The sequence below is a fragment of the Neoarius graeffei genome, chromosome 11 (assembly GCF_027579695.1).
Source record: "Neoarius graeffei isolate fNeoGra1 chromosome 11, fNeoGra1.pri, whole genome shotgun sequence".
Taxonomy (NCBI): domain Eukaryota; kingdom Metazoa; phylum Chordata; class Actinopteri; order Siluriformes; family Ariidae; genus Neoarius; species Neoarius graeffei.
The window spans coordinates 21,369,979-21,392,971 of NC_083579.1; the positions used below are offsets into that span (position 1 = coordinate 21,369,979).

General features: G+C 43.6%; 1 protein-coding gene across 6 annotated transcripts in view; it reads left to right on the top strand.

Annotated features, from left to right (window-relative positions):
- kdm1a (lysine (K)-specific demethylase 1a) overlaps nucleotides 1–22,993 on the top strand; it is a 174,098-nt gene that overhangs the window by 59,842 nt on the left and 91,263 nt on the right. For all 6 annotated transcript variants that reach the window (XM_060933625.1, XM_060933624.1, XM_060933623.1 and 3 more), the window contains 7 exons: nucleotides 1,368–1,446; nucleotides 3,365–3,457; nucleotides 3,547–3,653; nucleotides 9,587–9,668; nucleotides 9,790–9,884; nucleotides 10,436–10,453; nucleotides 10,939–11,081. In XM_060933625.1, coding sequence (XP_060789608.1) covers nucleotides 1,368–1,446; nucleotides 3,365–3,457; nucleotides 3,547–3,653; nucleotides 9,587–9,668; nucleotides 9,790–9,884; nucleotides 10,436–10,453; nucleotides 10,939–11,081 — 617 coding nt within the window. The remainder of the gene's footprint in view (nucleotides 1–1,367; nucleotides 1,447–3,364; nucleotides 3,458–3,546; nucleotides 3,654–9,586; nucleotides 9,669–9,789; nucleotides 9,885–10,435; nucleotides 10,454–10,938; nucleotides 11,082–22,993) is intronic.

The window sequence follows — 22,993 nt, forward strand, 5'->3', positions numbered from 1 at the left end:
TGTCCCATGCACAGCTTCCGGGCTGATGAGTGCAAATTTGCCTGCAGTATTTGCTGATAACATGCTGCATTCATCTTTCCTTCAACTTTGACCAAGTTTCCTGTGCCTTTGTAGCTCACACATCCCCAAAACATCAGCGATCCACCTCCGTGCTTTACAGTAGGAATGGTGTTCCTTTCATCATAGGCCTTGTTGACACCTCTCCAAATGTAACGTTTATGGTTGTGGCCAAAAAGTTCAATTTTGGTCTCATCACTCCAAATTACCTTGTTCCAGAAGTTTTGAGGCTTGTCTCTGTGCTGTTTGGCGTATTGTAGGCGAGATACTTTGTGGCATTTGCTTGGTTTTAACAGAGCCCCTGATTTTCCATTTGTTAATCACAGTTTGAACACTGCTGACTGGCATCATCAATTCCTTGGATATCTTTTTGTATTCCTTTCCTGTTTTATACAGTTCAACTGCCTTTTCCCGTAGATCCATTGACAATTCTTTTGCTTTCCCCATGACTCAGAATCCAGAAATGTCAGTGGCTGGATGAAAGATGCAAGAGTCTGTCTGGATCCCAGAAACTCACTCAGCTTTTATGCACACACACTAATTACAAGCAAACAGATCACAGGTGAGGACGTTACCTTTAGTAGCCATTCAAACCCATTTGTGTCAACTTCTGTGCATGTTATCAGGCCAAAATCACCAGGGTATGTGAACTTTTGATCAGGGTCATTTGGGTAGTTTCTGTTGTCATTATGATTTAAAAAGAGAAAACACAGTCGTTTGACAATAAATGGTTTCACCCAACCACTAAGCATGAGTGGAAAAGATGTTTTTGTTATCATCATTCATATTCTCTGAAAAATGGTCAAAGAATCATAGATTCTGCCAGGGTATGTAAACTTATGAGCACAACTGTATATGCTTTGACCTTGACCAGTTTTCTTGTCCCTGCTGATGAAAAGCATTCCCACAACACAGTGCTACCACCACCATGCTTTATTGCAAGGTGTTCTCAGGGTGATTCGAAGCACCAAATACACACTTTCAGAGGCCACAAAGTTTTAGTTTTGGTCTCGTGAGACTAGAGAACCGTTTTGCATGTTTGAAAGTAAGTTTCTTCTGGCAAACTTCAAATAGAATTTCCTATGGCTTTTATTATTTTTTTCTACAATGATGGCTTTCTTCTAACCACTTGTACATAAAGCCCAGATTTGTGCTGTGGTTGTTCTGTGAACAACCACAGCACATCTGAACCTTGGATCTCTCCAGATTCCTCAGTTACTGTCTTAGTTGCTTCTAATGACCACTTTTAAATGCTCAGCGGCTGGTTGGATGAATGCAAATAATTGTTTTTCTCTCATCTGTCTTTCTAGCTTCAGCTCTGGTTGGATAACCCAAAGATCCAGCTTACATTTGAGTCTACAGTGCAACAGCTGGAGGCACCTTACAACAGTAAGATCATCACACTCCAATTTATCCATTTGACATTAGCTAATTGCTTTATCTCACAAGTTATTTCATGATCAGACTAGTAGCATGACTGTCATATTTACTACTTAAAAAGGGAAAGTAAATTTACAACCCCGATTCCAAAGAAGTTGGGACAAAGTACAAATTGTAAATAAAAACAGAATGCAATGATGTGGAAGTTTCAAAATTCCATATTTTATTCAGAATAGAACATAGATGATGTATCAAATGTTTAAACTGAGAAAATGTATCATTTAAAGAGGAAAAATTAGGTGATATTTAAATTTCATGACGACACATCTCAAAGTTGGGACAAGGCCATGTTTACCACTGTGAGACATCCCCTTTTCTCTTTACAACAGTCTGTAAACGTCTGGGGACTGAGGAGACAAGTTGCTCAAGTTTAGGGATAAGAATGTTAACCCATTCTTGTCTAATGTAGGATTCTAGTTGCTCAACTGTCTTGGGTCTTTTTTGTCATATCTTCCGTTTTATGGTGCGGCAAATGTTTTCTATGGGTGAAAGATCTGGACTGCAGCCTGGCCAGTTCAGTACCCGGACCCTTCTTCTACGCAGCCATGATGCTGTAATTGATGCAGTATGTGGTTTGGCATTGTCATGTTGGAAAATGCAAGGTCTTCCCTGAAAGAGACGTCGTCTGGATGGGAGCATATGTTGCTCTAGAACCTGGATATACCTTTCAGCATTGATGGTGTCTTTCCAGATGTGTAAGTTGCCCTTGCCACACACACTAATGCAACCCCATACCATCAGAGATGCAGGCTTCTGAACTGAGCGCTGATGACAATTTGGGTTGTCCTTCTCCTCTTTAGTCCGAATGACACGGCGTCCCTGATTTCCATAAAGAACTTCAAATTTTGATTTGTCTGACCACAGAACAGTTTTCCACTTTGCCACAGTCCATTTTAAATGAGCCTTGGCCCAGAGAAGATGTCTGCGCTTCTGGATCATGTTTAGATACAGCTTCTTCTTTGAACTATAGAGTTTTAGCTGGCAACGGCGGATGGCACGGTGAATTGTGTTCACAGATGATGTTCTCTGGAAATATTCCTGAGCCCATTTTGTGATTTCCAATACAGAAGCATGTTTGTATGTGATGCAGTGCCATCTAAGGGCCCGAAGATCACGGGCACCCAGTATGGTTTTCCGGCCTTGACCCTTACGCACAGAGATTCTTCCAGATTCTCTGAATCTTTTGATGATGATGTGCACTGTAGATATGTTCAAACTCTGCAATTTTACACTGTCGAACTCCTTTCTGATATTGCTCCACTATTTGTCGACGCAGAATTAGGGGGATTGGTGATCCTCTTCCCATCTTTACTTCTGAGAGTCGCTGCCACTCCAAGATGCTCTTTTTATACCCAGTCATGTTACACTATTGCCAATTGACCTAATGAGTTTCAATTTGGTCCTCCAGCTGTTCCTTTTTTGTACCTTTAACTTTTCCAGCCTCTTATTGCCCCTGTCCCAACTTTTTTGAGATGTGTTGCTGTCATGAAATTTCAAATGAGCCAATATTTGGCATGAAATTTCAAAATGTCTCACTTTCGACATTTTATATGTTGTCTGTTCTATTGTGAATACAATATCAGTTTTTGAGATTTGTAAATTATTGCATTCCGTTTTTATTTGTACTTTGTCCCAACTTTTTTGGAATCAGGGTTGTATATGCAAAATGTCAGTTTATATGGTGTTTAATACAGTTTAACATTTTTAATGTTGGTTTTAAATAATTGTCTAATGAATTTTTTAAACTGCTTCTGCATAAGCCTTTGTTTTTCATTAATTTTATATATAGTGTGTCTGGACAAACAAGCTCTGTCATATTGTTTTATTGTGGATCCGTGACTGAAATATGCACTTATCAATCCCACAGGTGATGCTGTCCTAGTCCACAGAATCCACAGCTACCTGGAGAGGCATGGCCTCATAAATTTTGGCATCTACAAGAGAGTCAAACCTCTACCAAGTAAGCAGGTGCTCTTTTGAGTAGGCAGTAAAGAACAGAAGGTGATTGGTGAAGAGGTGTAAAATAATATATATACCTCGTCTGTGCAGGTAAGAAGACAGGGAAGGTGATTGTGATTGGTGGAGGAGTGTCTGGTCTGGCAGCTGCAAGGCAACTGCAGAGCTTTGGCATGGACGTCACTGTGTTGGAAGCTAGGGTGAGGAAAAGCACACATTCTGCACATCACTTACATATTGTACACTTGACTTTCTTCATATTATGGCAGGGGTAGAGAAATGATAAATTAATTATTTAGCCCACCAAGCAAGTAAAAGTCCCCCCCCCTTTTCTGGTTGTTGAACCTGCTTTATTCATTTATTTATTTATTTATTTATTTATTTATTATTTTTGCCTGAAATCTGCTTATTCTGAACACCCAGGTTACTGATTTGTTCACCCCTGTATCATCTACAGCACTGTTTCTCAACCACTGGGCCATGGCCCATTAGTGGGCCGCGCAGCATCATCGAGAGGGCTGTGAAATTTTTTTTTTTTGCCAAGTTTGAAGCCAAATACTAAATAGCTGTAGTGTCCCAAATCTGGTAGCTGGTTTGACATGCACCTTTTCAAGTGGAATAAATACATTTGTTTGCACATCAGGTCAAGTTTGTTTGTATAGCGCTTTTAACAATAAACATTGTCGCAAAGCAGCTTTACAGAATTTGAACGACTTAAAGGTGGGGTATAAGATTTTGGAATAACGGTTCCCGCAAGCCATATTTTGAAAAGAAACACGCCCGCCCTTGCCATGCTCCCACCCCCCGCGTCTCCACCCCTCCTCCCCCTTATAAAGCCTGAGAAAATCAGCCTTTATAATGGGTGTCTATTGCGTTACACACCAGTGGAGCAGAGTGTAGAGAGCTTGGAAAAATAGCTCAAAGTTTCTAATTTAAACTGTGTTTTCAGCCCCAATTTTCACTCCACACACACAATTTTCTCAAAAGTAGTAGCCACACTTGTCCTGATTCACACAATGTGTCTACCTACACAATAGGACTTGCAGTTTTTGAATGAGAAGCCTGAAAGTGAGGAGAGGACAGGCGCGCAGCCCCATAGACTGCCATTATAAACTTGGCAGAAAAGTCACTCGTTTTTAACTTGCTCTAGTGACCTCATTTTTTACACTACAGACAAAAAAATTACATCAGTGTGTTCAGGAGATCCTTGTGGCACTCACTGTGAAAGAATTTTGTGAATATCTCCTTCCATTTTCGTGTAAATCCCCGTTGTTTGGAGGGAGCGCACTGAGAAAATCCTGCGCTCTGTGTGACACTCTGCTCGCTGTCTCTCTCTCACACACACACACACACACACACACACACACACACACACACACACACACACAGAAGGGACGGGCTGCTCGCGGGCTTCAGTCTGATTGACGTGTCAGTATCCAATCATTTTGAGGTGGTATCTCGATATGATTGGATGGCGTTTTTCCTTTATTTTACACTGTAGACTGGATTAAAATATTTCGTTTTTGGGTCAAACCTTCTATTGTACTGCTTGCAACATGGGTGTGAGGAGCTTTTCAAGCAATATGGTAAAAAATACTCCTGAAAAAAATCTCATACCCCACCTTTAAAACATGAGCTAATTTTTAAGATATTTTTTTGGGCTTTTTGCACCTTTATTGGATAGGACAGTGTAGAGACAGGAAATGAGCGGGAGAGAGAGAGACGGGAAGGGATCGGGAAATGACCTCGGGCCGGAATCGAACCCGGGTCGCCCGCATTCATGGTATGGCGCCTTAACCACCTGAGCCACGACGCCCCCAACATGAGCTAATTTTGTCCCTAATCTATCCTCAATGAGCAAGCCTGTGGCAAGGAAAAACTCCCTCAGACGACATGAGGAAGAAACCTCGAGAGGAACCAGACTCAAAAGGGAACCCATCCTCATTTGGGCAACAACAGACAGCATGACTATAACATTAACAGTTTTAACATGAAGACAGTTTCGTTGATGTTGTAACTCTTCATTGATGGAAACTTGAGTGCAAAACTGTTCATGACAACTGCAGTCCTAAAGTTAGCAAGTCAACTGCCATAAAAGCATTACTGTAAGAGTCCAGAGCATCCTCCAGGTGTAACCCTCAACTGTCCTCATGGGGCCATCCTTCACAGGAGCGATGCGATAAAACTCCGACCAGACACAGGGCACCAGGATAGATCAAGCAGGTCCGAGGGGCAGAAGAGGCCAGCATCTCAATCCCAGGACCAACATGTAACTCAGAGGGACAGATTGGCGGGGGGGGGGAGAAAACACAGGTTGTTAGGTATGCCCTAAAAATGACAAGTATTAAATCTGTGTGGTAGGCTCGCAGAGACGAGAGTCTTTACATCAGGCATAATACATAACAATGGCATGTTAATATGGTTAAAAAATATCATGACCTGCTCTGGCTGGATGCTTGATTGGGTGATGGGAGCACACTCCTCAGCAATGATGAGATGCAGATGGGACCCTTAGGGCTGGCCAAGACAATTCAGTTACATTTCACCAGGTCTGGGACATGCGACAGAATGTCTGACGGCCGATTCCCTGCAGGCCGTCAAGGTCTCCACCCTCTCCACCAAAAGATTTCCTATTGACTCCATGTAACTCAGAGGGACAGATTTTTTTTGGGGGGAAAGAAAACACAGGTTGTTAGGTATGCCCAATGTCACCTGAATAAGTAGGAACAGTATACATATTGCACTGAGTACAAGCAGGGACTCTGGCAACTAACTATGACAGCATAACTAAAAGGGGAGAGCCAGAAGGTAACACAGGCATGAGGGAGCCCCGAGACATAAAGCAGCCAGCCACTACACCGTCAACAAACTCGAGTGAGCAAGCGAGTGGGGACTGACAGCATCCATACATCCCAGTTTACCAAAACACTGTATGTCTGAGGACCCTCTAGATCTACACCTTTACCTCATAAACACCAATAACAAAAGGCTTGACTAAACAGATATGTTTTCAGCCTAGACTTAAATGCTGAGACTGTGTCTGATTCCGGAACATTACTTGGAAGGCTGTCCCATAACTGTGGAGCTTTGTAAGAAAAGGCTCTGCCCTCTGATGTAGCCTTCACTATATGAGGTACAGTTATGCTCATAAGTTTACATACCCTGGCAGAATTTTTGCTTTCTTGGCCTTTTTTCAGAGAATATGAATGATAACACAAAAACTTTTTTCCCCACTCATGGTTAGTGGTTGGGTGAAGCCATTTATTGATAAACAACTGTGTTTTCTATTTTTAAATCATAATGACGACAAAACATCCAAATGACCCTGATCAAAAGTTTACATACCCCAGTTCTTAATACTGTGTATTGCCCCCTCTAACATCAATGACCGCCTGAAGTCTTTTGTGGTAGTTGTGGATGAGGCTCTTTATTTTCTCAGATGGTAAAGCTGCCCATTCTTCTTGGCAAAAAGCCTCCAGTTCCTGTAAATTCCTGGGCTGTCTTGCATGAACTGCGCGCTTGAGATCTCCCCAGAGTGGCTCAATGATATTGAGGTCAGAAGACTGAGATGGCCACTCCAGAACCTTCACTTTGTTCTGCTGTAGCCAATGACAGGTCGACTTGGCCTTGTGTTTTGGATCGCTGTCATGTTGGAACGTCCAAGTATGTCCCATGCGCAGCTTCCGGGCTGATGAGTGCAAATTTGCCTGCAGTATTTGCTGATAACATGCTGCATTCATCTTTCCTTCAACTTTGACCAGGTTTCCTGTGCCTTTGTAGCTCACACATCCCCAAAACATCAGCGATCCACCTCCGTGCTTTACAGTAGGAATGGTGTTCCTTTCATCATAGGCCTTGTTGACACCTCTCCAAATGTAACGTTTATGGTTGTGGCCAAAAAGTTCAATTTTGGTCTCATCACTCCAAATTACCTTGTTCCAGAAGTTTTGAGGCTTGTCTCTGTGCTGTTTGGCGTATTGTAGGCGAGATACTTTGTGGCATTTGCTTGGTTTTAACAGAGCCCCTGATTTTCCATTTGTTAATCACAGTTTGAACACTGCTGACTGGCATCATCAATTCCTTGGATATCTTTTTGTATCCCTTTCCTGTTTTATACAGTTCAACTGCCTTTTCCCGTAGATCCATTGACAATTCTTTTGCTTTCCCCATGACTCAGAATCCAGAAATGTCAGTGGCTGGATGAAAGATGCAAGAGTCTGTCTGGATCCCAGAAACTCACTCAGCTTTTATGCACACACACTAATTACAAGCAAACAGATCACAGGTGAGGACGTTACCTTTAGTAGCCATTCAAACCCATTTGTGTCAACTTCTGTGCATGTTATCAGGCCAAATTCACCAGGGTATGTGAACTTTTGATCAGGGTCATTTGGGTAGTTTCTGTTGTCATTATGATTTAAAAAGAGAAAAAACAGTCGTTTGACAATAAATGGCTTCACCCAACCACTAAGCATGAGTGGAAAAGATGTTTTTGTGTTATCATTCATATTCTCTGAAAAATGGTCAAAGAATCATAGATTCTGCCAGGGTATGTAAACTTATGAGCACAACTGTACCAACAGATAGCCTGCATCTTTTGATCTAAGTAGGCGTGGCGGGTCATAGAGGAGCAGAAGTTCACTCAGGTACTGTGGTGCGAGACCATTTAGTGCTTTAAAGGTCAATAGTAGTATTTTATAATCAATACGAAATTTGATTGGGAGCCAATGCAGTGTGGATAAGACAGGTGTGATGTCATATTTTCTAGTTCTAGTAAGGACTCTTGCTGCTGCATTTTGAACTAACTGGAGCTTGTTTATGCACTTATTGGAACATCCAGACAGTAAGGCATTACAATAATCCAACCTGGAGGTAACGAAAGCATGGACTAGTTTTTCCGCGTCATGTAATGACATTAAATTTCTTATCTTGGCAATATTTCTGAGATGAAAGAAAGCTATCCGGGTGATGTTATCTATGTGAGTTTCGAATGAAAGACTGGGGTCAATAATCACTCCGAGGTCTTTTACTGCTGCACGTGAAGAAACAGAAAGGCCAGCCAGAGTCACTGTGTAATCAGAAAACTTGCTTCTAGCTGTATGTGGTCCTAGTACAAGTACTTCAGTCTTGTCAGAGTTAAGCAGAAGGAAATTAATAAGCATCCAGTGCCTAATGTCCTTAACACATTCTTCAATTCTATAAAGCTGGTGTCTCTCATCAGGTTTTGCAGAGACATACAACTGTGTGTCATCAGCATAACAGTGGAAACTAATACAATGTTTATGAATAATATCACCCAGAGGTAACATATATATGAGAGAGAGAGAGAAAAAAGCAGTGGACCCAAGACAGAACCTTGTGGAACACCAAACTTTACCTCAGTACGTCTAGAAATATCACCATTTATATCAACATACTGATAACGATCAGTTAAATAAGACTTGAGCCAGGAGAGGGCCGTTCCCTTAACTCCCACAACACTTTCTAGTCTATCCAGAAGAATGGAATGATCAATGGTATCAAATGCTGCACTAAGGTCAAGCAACATAAGTAGCGAGACACAGCCCTGATCAGACGCCAACAGTAGGTCGTTTACTACTTTAACCAGTGCTGTCTCTGTGCTATGATGAGGTCTAAATCCTGACTGATACATTTCATGGATGTTATTCGTATGTAAATGCACGTGCAGTGGACAGAATAAATAAATACATTTGTGGGTAAATTTATATGGCTCTGTGATTCCTGCTGAAAGAGAAGAGCAGGGAGGATTGAGAAATCTAGCGGCTGTAGTTTGTTTACACGCAATACTAAAACTTGGTGTCCTCGCAACCATTGCAAAGATGCATACAAAGCCCAGAAATTCCTCCTTACCCAGGCAAAAATGATACAGGATTTATCTTGTAGTGCCGTGATTCCCAGATCTTTAACCCAGCCACATATTAAAAAGTTGTACAGTGCCATGCTCTTCCAGGTTTTCATCCATGTGTCCGTGTAGAACGATGTCTGCAGCACCAGGTAGTTTGATGTCAGGGAACTCAATGGATGTATGATTTTCCAACTCATAATGAAATGAATTAATAACTTTATTTAAACATTAGTTGATCAGCAAATTTTTACTGCTGCTCTTTCACAGGATCGTGTTGGAGGAAGGGTAGCCACCTTTCGCAAAGGCAATTACGTAGCGGACCTGGGAGCAATGGTGGTGACGGGCCTAGGTGAGACTTTGCACCTTAGCGAGGAATTCAAAAATCACATGGTCTTCTGGTTTGCATGTTTTGTTTTTTTAGCCAATGTAAACAAACTTCTCTCTTCCCCCTTTCTTCTGCTTTCTCTCAGGTGGAAATCCTATGGCGGTTATCAGTAAGCAAGTAAATATGGAGTTGGCTAAGATTAAACAGAAGTGCCCCCTCTATGAGGCCAATGGCCAGGCTGTAAGTACAGTGTACACACACACACACACACACACACACACACAGAGCTATGTTTATGCAGTACTACAGGGCTTTACCATTCAGTTCTGGCTAATTAAATGCTTTTCACAATTTATGTTTTCCATACTGTAACAGATCTGATTCACCTCAAGCTGCTTTGAGTGCTAAGCCAGATGTGTTTAGTGCTAAGGATCCAAAACCGTAGTGTACAGGAAATGTCGAGTGTTAAGACAACATTCTGCAGCTTTACTGTGGAAGAGCCACAGCTTGACATGCGTGTGTAACTAAATCAGACCCTGATTCAGCTTCAGGAACAGTTCTAGGAGTTTATGCGCTCAATCAGGCGTGTTGACACAAGTTTTACACACACACACACACGCGCACACAAACAATCATTAACCATATGGCCACCTTGGACAGATCCCTCCTGTATACTCAGGAAAGCTGAAAGTAACATTCAACATTGTACTGTGGTTTTTTTTTTGTCCTTGTTTTCTTTATTCTGTGTGTTCTATTGATTGGTTTTCTTTCTCTCTCTCTTGCTCTAACAGGGAGAGCGATGCACAAGCGTGAGTATTTAATTTGCTGCTTATTTTAGCCTGAAAATGTAAAACAGCATTATGCAGTGATGCTTACCAGAAAGTTCCATTGAATATCCCATAAGCAATGCACATAATTTTAATTTGAGTTGCTAGTGCATCACTGACATCCTGTATGTCTGGTTGTCTCATTCTCTGTTATAGGTATTTGCAAACATGCCTATGGACTTGGTATAAAAGAATACTAAAAATAATTTGGAACATTTTAGAGAGACTTTAATACGGTCATATTCCTGGGAACTTTGTCTCTTTTCCAAGTTTGTGTTTTGGAGGATCTGTTTACTAGAGTTACTTTTGTTTTGTTTTTATTTTTTATGGCATCACAATCTTTTATTAAGATGGTCATGTTTGTTTTCTGTTCCTGCTTTTAATCTGTTATCAGTTTCTGATCTTTTCTGGTCTTTGGGTGTGTGTGGTTATGTCCATGTTGCATATCACTTCTGGTTTGTGTGTAGGTTCCTAAGGAGAAGGATGAGATGGTGGAGCAAGAGTTTAACAGGCTTCTGGAGGCCACATCCTACCTCAGCCACCAACTTGACTTCAACTTCCTCAATAACAAACCTGTGTCTCTTGGCCAGGCCTTGGAAGTGGTCATACAGTGAGTGTAATACTTCAGCTTTCATCTCTATAAAATCAACTTCCCTCACAAATTTATTATCCCCCACTGTCCGAAAGGTCTGAAGGGGGATTATGTTGTGGCGATGTCTGTCTCTTCATCCGTCCGTCCCGGGAAGGGTACTCACCTTCTGAAGACAACAACTCTCTCAATTTTTGGAGGAATTTCACCAAACGTGATGAGAGGCGTTGTTATATGTTGGTAATACGCATATTCCAATTTCGTTCAATTCAGTTGCATTTTACCAGAGTTATGGCATAGTTACCAGCGGGGTAGATTGTGCTCTCGGAGCACTCTTGTCTTGACATGATATGGATTACTACAGTTGTGGAATAGGACTATTTAATGTACTGTATTTTTATTATTTACTATTTGCTGTTTGATCTCAAATGCATTAAGGCGGCAAGAAATTGCACTAATTAACTTTTGAGAAGGCACATCTGTTAATTGAAATGCATTCCAGATAACTACCTCATGAAGCTGGTTATGATAATGCTAATAGTGTGCAAAGCATCATCAGGGTAAATGGTGGCTCCTTTGAAGTATCTAAAATATCAGATTTTGTTTAACACTTTATTTACCACATAATTCCATATATGTTCCATATGTTATTTCATAGTTTTGATGTCTTCATTCCATGTACAGAAAATGTGTTCGACAATGTACAGAAAATGCTCTTTCTTTCTTTTTTTTCTTTCTTCTTTTGACTGCTCCCGATTAGGGGTCGCCACAGCGGATCTTTCGTCTCCATTGCTCCCTGTCTTCCGCATCCTTCTCTACCACACCTGCCACTTTTATGTCCTCTCTCACCACATTAATGTATCTCCTCTTTGGCCTTTCTTGTTTTCGTGTGCCTGGCAGCTCCATCCTCAACATTCTCTTTCCAACATGCTCTGCATCTCTTCTCAGGATGTGCGCATACCATCTCAGTCTCATCTCTCTTAGCTTAATTCCCAAGCTCTCCACATGTGCTCGTTCTTTATCCTGTCTAACCTTGTCACTCCCATCGCAAACCTTAACATCCTCAACTCTGCCACCTCCAACTTTGCCTCCTGTCTCTTCGTTAAGGGTACAGTCTCCAATCCATACATCACAGCTGGTCTCACTACTGTCTTATACATCTTACCTTTCACTTTTGCTGGGACTTTCCTATCACAAATGACTCCCGAAATCCTTCTCCAACTGCTCCACCCTGCCTGCACACACTCTCACCTCACTATCGCAGCACCCATTTTCCTGCACAGTTGACCCCAGGTACTTGAATTCACCAACTTTCTTTACGTTTACTCCTTGCATCTTCACTACACTCTCATCCCCATTCTCATTGATGCACATATATTCTGTTTTGCTCCTGCTCACCTTCATTCCTCTTCGTTCCGATGCATACCTCCATCTCTCCAAACCCAACTCAACCTCCTTTCTACTTTCACCACATATCACAATATCATCTGCAAACATCATGTTCCATGGTGACTCTTGCCTCACTTCGTCTGTCAAGCTATCCATCACTATGGCAAACAAGAAAGGACTCAAAGCAGATCCTTGATGGAGTCCCACCTTCATCTTGAACCATTCAGTTGTTCCAACTGCACACCTCACTGCTGTTTCACTGTTGTCATACACATCTTGCACCACTCTAATATACTTCTCATTCACGGCATTCTTTCTCATACAATACTATAACTCATCTCTCGGCACTCTATCGTATGCCTTCTCCAGGTCTACAAACGCACAACGTAGCTTTCTCTGGCCTTCTCTGAACTTCTCCATTAACATTCTTAAAGCAAAAATTGCATCCGATGTGCTCTTCCTTGGTATAAACCCGTACTGCTGTTCACAGATTGCTACCTCTCTTCTCAATCTCGCCTCCAATACCCTTTCCCATAGCTTCATGGTGTGGCTCATCAGTTTTATTCCTCTGTAATTACCGCAGCTCTGTACATCTCCCTTATTCTTGTATATTGGGACTAGCACACTCTTTCTCCATTCATTTGGCATTTTCTCATTCTCTAGGATCTTATTAGACAATGTACAGAAAATGCACATTAAAGAAAAATGTATATAATGAGTAGGTGTGTCCAAACTTTTGACTGGTACTGTTATAATCATGACAAAGGCTGTCTCACAGCCTGCTCATCACTGGTAAAGGTATGCCGATAATCTCAAAGGTTTTGCATCTGAAAGTGTCCATGTGAAAAACACTATAACAGTCTACACTGTGATGGATTGAGCTTAAGACAGGAGGAGTCTGAGGTGGATTTTTAAAAAATTAAGGGTTTTATTTACCCAATAAGAAAAATCAGCTTAGGAAAGCAAGCAATAATGTTCTGGCCCATAAAAGAGGTCAGTGAAACAGAACTGAACTCAGGCTATGATAACAGAGTAACTTAACAATGTAACTTAAAGCGTGGTGGTGGTGTTTTTATTTTTATATATATAAAAAATATATCAGGGCTCGAAATTCACGGTGGTCTGGTCGCCCGAGGCGACTTAATTTTTCATTTGGCGGGTAATTCCTGTCACTAGCCAGCCCGGCTGGCTAGTTGAAATAAAAAATATATATGAAGCGAAGATTCAGACACATTGTCAACTAAAGCCGCCACATATTAAGCACGTGCCGTGTCTGTGTTAATCCATGTGTTTGTCGGCAGGACGGAAAAATACAGAAGAATTCCGAATCATATCGTGTACGAGCAGTGATGGGAATAACGGTGTTACTAACGGCGTGATTATGTATATATATATATTTTTAGTAACGAGTAATCTAACTAATTGCTTTTTACATCGTTATAACGCCATTCCCGTTACTTACAATGCTATGCGTTACTTTTTTAAAGCTGTTTTCATCTGGCACGCTGCTTGTTCAGGCTTTCTTTACTCTGCTTTAGTGTGGGGCAGGGGAGATGCGAGACAACGGCATAGTAAGCCAATCAGAGTAGATTTGGACAACATACGTACAACATGCGTAGGTAGGCTATGTCTACTGTATTACTGCGCACACTTTCAATCAGAAGACACAGTGATGGCGAGCGGTAAGCCCAAGACTGCGTTTTCAAATTGGAAATACAGCCATTACTTTTCATTACTTGAAATAAAAGGCAAAAATGTCTGTGTGCAATGCACATTATGTCGAGGAACAAAGCGTTTGTCCTCGTCAGTGGCCACTAGTAACACAATTTTAATAACTACAAAAATATATTAAATTTGATAGATGTCTTATCTCACATTGTCCCACAAAAATATTAATATAGTGTAGATAATGTTACTAATTGGTTCTGTTAAGTGTCCATTTCAGTCATTAAACACATTTAACATTCACTTTTATTATGATTACACTAATTGAATTTGATTTTTTTTTTGGGGGGGGTAACACAAAATGTAACGGAATAATTACTTTCCCTGGTAATTAGTTACTTTTATGACAAAGTAACTCCGTTACTAACTCAGTTACTTTTTGGGAAAAGTAACTCGTAACTATAACTAATTACTTTTTGAAAGTAACGTGCCCAACACTGTGTACGAGTAAGGCTGTTGTTTTTTTCACTATTGCGCATGCATATAACGCATCTCGTTGAATATCGCGGTAATCACGTGTAGTATTGGACCAGGTGGGTGGAGCACAGAAGCACGGCAGGCCAGAACTGAGTTCTCAATGAACTATTTATTGCTAGCTTTTCAGCCTTTTATCACTTCCCAACATGTGTTCTGGTTGGGGAGAGAGAGCTCCTTTTCTCTGCTCTCCTCTCCTTTTAAAGGGCACGGTCACTGGGGAAGACACACAAACAGGTTAATCCCCATCAGGTGCAATGATTCCACCACTTCCCTGACTCCGCCCTCCATTCACAGACCGACGCTTGGCCACGCCCCCGCTGCCACATCACGTTATCAAATTCAATAGATGTGGCCACATTATTGCCCATTTAAACACGTGTTTTTGTTGTTGTTTACATCTACATACACCACACATTTTAGACGGATATGGATATTTAATGCATTGAGCATTATACTTTTCTATAGTCCACACAGAACCAGACCGACCCGTCGGCCTTGGGTACCAAGACCACCGGGCTGCTCCAGTCACTGTGGGACTCCTCGACGATGCCCATTTCAAGCATGGCCTCGAGTTCTTCCCGAACCACTTTTTTTTTGTGCTCGGGTAATCTGTAGGGGCGGCTATGCACTACCACCCCCGGGGGCGTCTCAATGTGGTGCTCTATGAGGTTGGTGCGGCCGGGCAGGGGCGAGAACACGTCCGAAAACTCAGTCTGCAACTGCGCAACCTCTGCGAGTTGGGTCGGGGAGAGGTGGTCTCCACAGGGGACCGGAGAGGTATGTGATGCCAATGTTCCCATTTGAACCTCTGGCCCCAGCTCTGCCTTCTCCGGAACCACCGACACCAACGCCATGGGGACCTCCTCGTTCCAGAGTTTGAGCAGGTTGAGGTGGTAAATCTGTAGCGCCCCACCCCTATCCGTTCGCCTCACCTCATAGTCAACGTCCCCGACTCGCCGTGTGACCTCAAAGGGTCCTTGCCACTTGGCGACCAATTTGGAGCTCGATGTGGGCAACAGTATCTCCCGGTGCGAACTCCCTAAGGCACGTACCCTTGTCGTACAGGCGGGTCTGTCGTTCTTGGGCCTGCCGCAAATTCTCCTGAGTTAGATGCGTGAGTGTGTGGAGTTTTGCGCGCAGGTCAATAACGTATTGGATTTCGTTTTTACTTGGTGAAGGTCCCTCCTCCCAGTTTTCCCGCAGCACATCTAGAATGCCGCGTGCCTTACGCCCGTATAACAATTCAAATGGGGAGAACCCCATGGAGGCTTGGGGGACCTCTCGCACTGCAAAGAGCAAGGGTTCGAGCCATTTATCCCAATTACGTGCGTCCTCACTTAGGAATTTTTTAATTATGTTCTTGAGGGTGCGATTGAACCGTTCAACTAAACCGTCCATTTGTGGGTGATACACACTGGTGCGGATCGGCTTAATACCCAACAACCCATACAGTTCGTTCAGTGTGCGTGACATAAACGAGGTGCCTTGGTCAGTCAGAATCTCTTTCGGGATTCCAACTCGGGAGATAAAGCGGAAGAGTGCCTCCGCAATACTGCGTGCTGAGATATTGCGAAGAGGCACTGCTTCCAGGTATCGCGTTGCATAGTCCACCAGAACTAATATAAAGCGGTACCCTTGTGTTGACCGATCTAATGGCCCAACGAGATCCATCCCAAGTCTTTCGAACAGGGTCTTGATTAACGGTAGAGGGCGCAAAGGCGCTTTTGGAATGGCCACTGGATTTACTAACTGGCATTCGCGGCACGCCGTACACCACCTACGGACATTGCCGCGAATCCCTGGCCAATAGAACCGGGCCATTATTCGGGCTAGTGTTTTATCCTGCCCTAAGTGTCCAGCCATGGGATTAAAGTGAGCTGCCTGTAATACCCATTCCCGGTGGCTCTTCGGAATTAAAAGCTGCGTGACTCGCTCTTTAGTCTGAGTGTCCTGCGTCACTCGGTATAATCTATCCTTCATAATCGCGAAGTAGGGGAAAGACGGGGTGGCGTTCGGCTGGAGCGTTTGACCATCGATTACTCTCACTTGGTCAAACGCATGCCGCAGAGTCTCGTCTTGCGACTGCTCTAATGGAAAATCCGCGAGGGATTCTCCAACAGAGAGAGGAGGGGCCGGCGGCTCCTCACTCTGATGCGGAGCTGACGTAGACGGCTCTGTGACAGCTGCTCCCGCCAACGCGATACCGGGACCTCCCCCTGTTAAATGGCAGGACCCACTCTTCACTAAATGTGTCATTAAATCCCGAAATCCCGGTCAATCAGTCCCCAAAATTATCGAGTGGGTGAGGCGAGGACTAACTGCCGCCTTTACTCTAAATTTTCCCCTCTGAAAAAAAATGTGGACCGACACCAAAGGGTAGCTGTGAACATCCCCGTGCACACGCGCACACACACACACACACACACACAACACCTTCACCCCCTGTGCACCCCCCAATGCCTCGTCTTGTACCAGGCTTTGGTGGATTGAGGTCTGATTACAGCCAGAATCCACCAACGCCTGATATGTATCCCCTTGGATACTCACCGGTATGCGATGCACTCCGGCCTGATCGAGGGCGGCTCCTGGCGCGTCGGGGATCCGAACCACCGCGCCCACCTCCATTACCAAGCAATGCTGTTGGAGGTAGCCCGGCTCCCCACAGCGCCAGCAAACCGGCCCGGGCCTTCCCTCTGCAGCTGTGCTCTGGGGCTCACTCATCTGAGGGGGGGAGAGAGACAGACACAGAGGGGAGACACGGGAGGGCACCGTGGGTGCGGCGGGCCGGCTGAGGTGGCGCCGGCCCCCGCCAAATGGGACAGCCGCCAAATGGTCCTCCGCCAGCTCGATTGCCTGATCCAGCGACGCCGGGCGGTGGCACTGGACCCACTCTGCGGTTCCCACTGGTAAGCGCGCGACGAACTGCTCCAGTACCACCTGGTCGAGGAGTCCCTTGGCGTCGCGGTTGTCGGCCCTCAACCACTGCCAGCAGGCGTCCCGGAGTTGCTGGCCAAACGCGAACGGCCGGCCGACTTCCTCCAAGCGCTAAGCGGGGAAGCGCTGACGTTGTTGCTCAGGGGTGCGTCCCACACGCTGGAGGACGGCCCGGCGAAGGTCCGTGTAGGCCGGTCGGCGGGGAGCTGTCGCGCGGCCAGCTGCGCCTCTCCCGTTAGCAGGGGGAGGAGACGCACCGCGCGCTGTTCCACCGGCCACCCCGAGGTCTCCGCTACCTGCTGAAAGAGCGTGATGAATGCCTCGGGGTCGTCCTGCGGGCCCATCTTCGTGAGGGTGAGGGGGGGGAAGGGCCCGCGGCGGTGGAGATGGTGGACCCTGCCAACGCGAGGAGGTGCCGGAACGCCCGACGATCTTCCTGTTGCGCCAGCACCAGGGCCTCGAACCGTTGTTCTTGCTCCTTTCGGAGGGCGAGCAGCGCCTGATGCTGGCTCTGTTGGGCTGTGGTGAGGGCGTGGATCAGGTCGGCGAAGGTGGAGGACTCCATGGGGCTGTTCTCTTCCGTGCTCGGCTCCCGGGTTTCAGCACCACTGTGACAGTTTGTGTAGGTGGGTGGAGCACAGAAGGACGGCAGGACAGAACTGAGTTCACAAAACTGGCTTTATTCAGCTTTTCAGCCTATGCACATTCTCACACACACCCAGACACGCGCACACATCAGTCATCTGGTTGAGGAGAGAGCTCCCTCTGCTCTCGCTCTCTCTCCTTAAATAGGGTGCGGTCACTGGGAAGACACACAAACACATTAATTAATGACAGGTGTAGTGATTCTGCCACTTACCTTCCCTGACTCCGCCTTTCTGTCACAGACCGATGCTTGACCACGCCCCCGCTGCCACATTTACATACGGTGACATGAATGTCATCTTGGATATGGATGTCGTGGCAATATTTGGGCTTTCAGTAATTTCTTTGAACTGTTCTTTTTCTGTGGCAGAATGATTGTACAGCATACATCTTTAATTAAAAAAAATTGAATTTGGTGCACAAGTTTAAATTCTCTTTGGGTTTTCTGAAATCAACACGGCCAAAATTATACATACAGTACAGGGTCAAAAATATACATATGCTCACTTATATTATTAATTCAGAGGTGCTGAAACTTCCAAAATGTCTTTTATCTTGCCAAGGCCGAGGTCTCTTAACTTCCTGTTAGTGACCATGATTGACTACAGCTGGTAGCTTCTCTGTGCCTTCATAAAAAGGGTTTGTTTACAGCACTCATTGGATTGACCAACACACAATGCAATGGTAAAGTCCAAGGAGCTCTGAGAAAGAGGATCGCAGATGTACACAACTCCTGAATGTTTCTTGGAGCCATTTCTAAACAACTGCAAATTCCAAGATCAGTTCAGACGATTGTATGCAAGTTATTGTGAGGTGTAGCCACTTTGCTTCAAGAAAACCCAAATTGTCACCCTCAGCTGAAAGGAAATTGGTTTGGATGGTCAGGAACAACCTGGGAACCACCATGGCGCACAGCCCTGCTATGAACTGGAAGCTGATGGATCACTGTCTACATTTCAGGTCACCATGAGTCCATAGATGAGATAAAGATTGAGTTGTTTGGCCACAATGACCACCATGTACAGAGGGACACTGTACCAGCTGGTGGTGGTGGTAGGATCACCATGCTCTGGGGCTGTTTTGCTGTCAGTGGAACTGGTTCGTTGGACAAAGTGGATGGAATAATGAAGAAGGAAGACTACCTCAGAATTCTTCAGCATAAACCATCAGAAACTTGATCACGACTTGGGAGTTACAACAGGACAATAAACCCAAACATGCATCAGAGCTGGTTGTGGAGGATAAAGCAGGCTAATATTAAAGGATATATGCAGAACCTTTTATTTTTAAATACATTTCTGAGTGGATAGTATCTCCATCCTTGACTCTTGTATGCTGCATAAATGGGAATTTTAAAAATATATATTTTTGAGAGTTAAAATCGACTGCAAAGTTGGCATTTGAGCTGCCCCACTGAGCTAGCCATCCCTGAGTGTGTGACGTCATAGTGGTAACCAGGGCTCGAAATTCGCGGTGGTCCGGTCGCCCGAGGCAACTTAATTTGTCATTTGGCGAGTAATTCCTGTCACTAGCCAGCCCAGCTGGCTAGTTGAAAATAAAAAATATATATGTGGCAGATCACAGAATCCAGGGACACGTGTCGGCCCGGGGGCATTTTGAGTTATTGACAGATTCAGAAAGTACAGTTTCTAAGCTTTCCAATGATGCCTTCCATGTGGAGATCTGACAATATTTGAAGAATGTGTGGCCTTTTGAAAGTGTATACTTCTTAAAACAGAAAAGGGAGAAAATCGCCCTCAAAGTTTTCCATCTCAGCTACTCTAGGTGTAGGGCGGGCACATAATGGTGCTCATTTCCATGACATTAAGGAAAGCTCTACCCCCTACGAGCTAGCACGATACTACTTTCATGTAAACAAATCACCACGTCAATTGTCCTTCCATGCAAAGTATGCCCAACACAATTATGAAGTACAAAAATAAGTCCTAAAGTATACTTTAATGTTTTGTGGTTGAAAAATTACTCACACCGTAAGAAAGAAAGATAGCACAATGATGACACAACTAACACAACGCTAGTTTCATGTAAAGCCTCGGTCACAACCAGCCGTATGTGCTCCTACAGCCGGTCTACACGCAAAAAACGCAAGAAACACACGGAGAGCGTGCATGAAACACACGAGCGCGCGTGTGAAAAGCACGAGAGCGTGCGTGATGTGCTGATTTTCGAGCCGCAGACCGGCCGCAGAGGTTCTTTGTCATGTCAAACAAACTCTACGGGCGCTTACGTTTTTTCAGGTTGCAAGACAAACTTACGGCCAACGCGCGTCTTTCTCCATGAACAAAAAAAAAAAACGCAGCGATTTGGGAAACGCCAAAAATCACACGGCCAAAAAATCGTACGTCCGGTTGTGACCTAGGCTTAACCAAACCACAACACTCTCCGTTACATGCAAAAATAACCACACAGCCTTAGATTAATAAACTTACCCCATCAGAAAGAGAAACGGCGCCTTGCACACACCAATGCCTCCGATGGAATGTAATCCTAGAACGGTCCGTGTATCATCCGATCATTCAAGTATTCCATTTAATCTGGAAAACGAGGTTGGTTTTTTTTTTTTTTTGCTAGAAATGGTGATCTCCGATGTAAATACCGTGTGTCTGTTTGCTTCACGGGGCTCCTCTGCGCTCTGTTTAGTAACTCATTCCATAGTGAATTCACACGCCTGTATGCAGTTAAGTAGCCATGCGCTCAACTCGGATCATACAGCTGATTCGCGGAAAAAAAAAAACAAATGACTTAAATCATGTGAATGGCCCATATGGTAATTTACCCACACCCCACAGCAGGCTACAGTCCTGACAAAAACGAGACAATTTGCAACAAAAAATGTATGCTTTTCCAACAAAACAATCTATTATCTGAAATACTGATTGCATTCTTCAAGATCTCAACTTGCACATGATGGAAAAAAACAAAAATCACAAATTTCGAAAAAAAATGCTTCTTTTGCGATTATCTCGGATTCATTTCGGCCGACATGTGTCCCTGGATTCAGTGAGGGGGTCACATATGAAGCGAAGATTCAGACACACCGTCAACTAAAGCCGCCACATATTAAGTGCGTGCCGTGTCTGTGTTAATCGATTGTGTTTATCGGCAGGACGGTCAGGCTGTCGGTTTTTTCACTACTGCACATGCATATAACAGACATCCCAAGTCTCCCAGAAGTTCCGGGAGTCTCCCGCATATTGATAGTGGCTCCCCGATGCTCGCAAATTGGAGAACATCTCCCGGAATCTAGAGCAAGTGAGCAAGAGCATGCACGCGAAACATTGTCTGCGTCACGTGTATGACGGAATGCGTGAGAGAGACTGCGCGTGTGCCAGTTCATGAAGTGCATGCTAGACAAAGAGCATCCTGATTGGTTTACAGACATCCCAACCTGCAGACCCCCCCCCAAAAAAAAAAAAAGTCCTATATATTATTATTTGTTGATATTATTATATTATGGTGCTCTGTGTTGTTCTCATTTATGTATTTAACAACAGTATCAAAATACTCCGGTTCTTGAAATAAATGCACATTAGTCATGAACAATGGTAACTACTCTCTTTTGTGTTATTTTTGACAGAAGTAAAATCGGGGTGAAAGTAAGCCGGCCCTAGCCGGTCCGGCGTACCACTAAGAGATTTGGCCGTGCCGGAAAGAAAAATATACTGTCTCTGAAAAAAAAAAAAAACACTTTCAGCATAACACACCTGCTAACGTTAATTTACCAAAAGCAACACATTTTCCTCAATATACATTGCATATAGCTCGTTCTGACCTGTCTCTGAATTATGTCTGAAATGAATTCCTTCCATGTTTCATTCGACAGACAACGTGCGAGATAGTGGGCTACGCGCACTGCTTAACCATCTTGTGCCAATGTATCCAAAGTGTTATCCAAAGCTGGTATCCAAAGTGTTTTAGTAGACAGAATGTCTAAAATGAAAAGTTAGTTTTCAACTGTTCAGCTAAAAAAAAAAAAATTAATTAAAACAATTGTGTTGTTGAAATGATGTTTGCAATTTATTTATAATCAAAAACTGATACAGGTGGAATGAAAAAGTGATAGCGTGATAAAGTACTACACGAGTACTACTGAGTGATAAGAAGTCCTAGTGAATGCTTGATAAGTAGACAATAATAAATAATTAGGTGTAGTGCGCATGCGCGCGCACTATGACTCAAAATAATAGTAATGGCAAGAAATAAGTTACTTTCACCCCTGAGTAAAATTCATACATGAACAAATTTTGGCGAGTTGATTTTCTGTTTGGCTAGTTACTTTGGAAGGTAACTAGTCCGGCTGGCTGGTGAAAAAATATACTAATTTCGAGCCCTGGGTAACCAGTTTTAAGGCCGAGGCCTTTTACAACTATAGACCAAAGTCATATAAATAAAAATTTATGGTGAAAGTAAGAAATACTGTTACCGACTTGCTCAACTAAGACTGATTTGACTTAATTGATTGTGGGTTGACTCTCATTAAAACAGGATAGGTGTTAGAACTTATGCAACATACATGTACATGCATGCATTTTTACTGATAAAACGTAAAAGGCTAATTAAATAATCAGATGAACTGAGACAATCACGTTCTGAAGCAAATTAAATAATCTTACACCAGTAACTTGTATTGTGTATTTAAGTTACATTGTATTAATCTAAATGCAGGTAAACAACGTGGTGTTTTTTTGTTTTGTTTTTTTTATCCAAATGAGAGTCGGAGCTTACCCGTCTGTGTTCTCGCT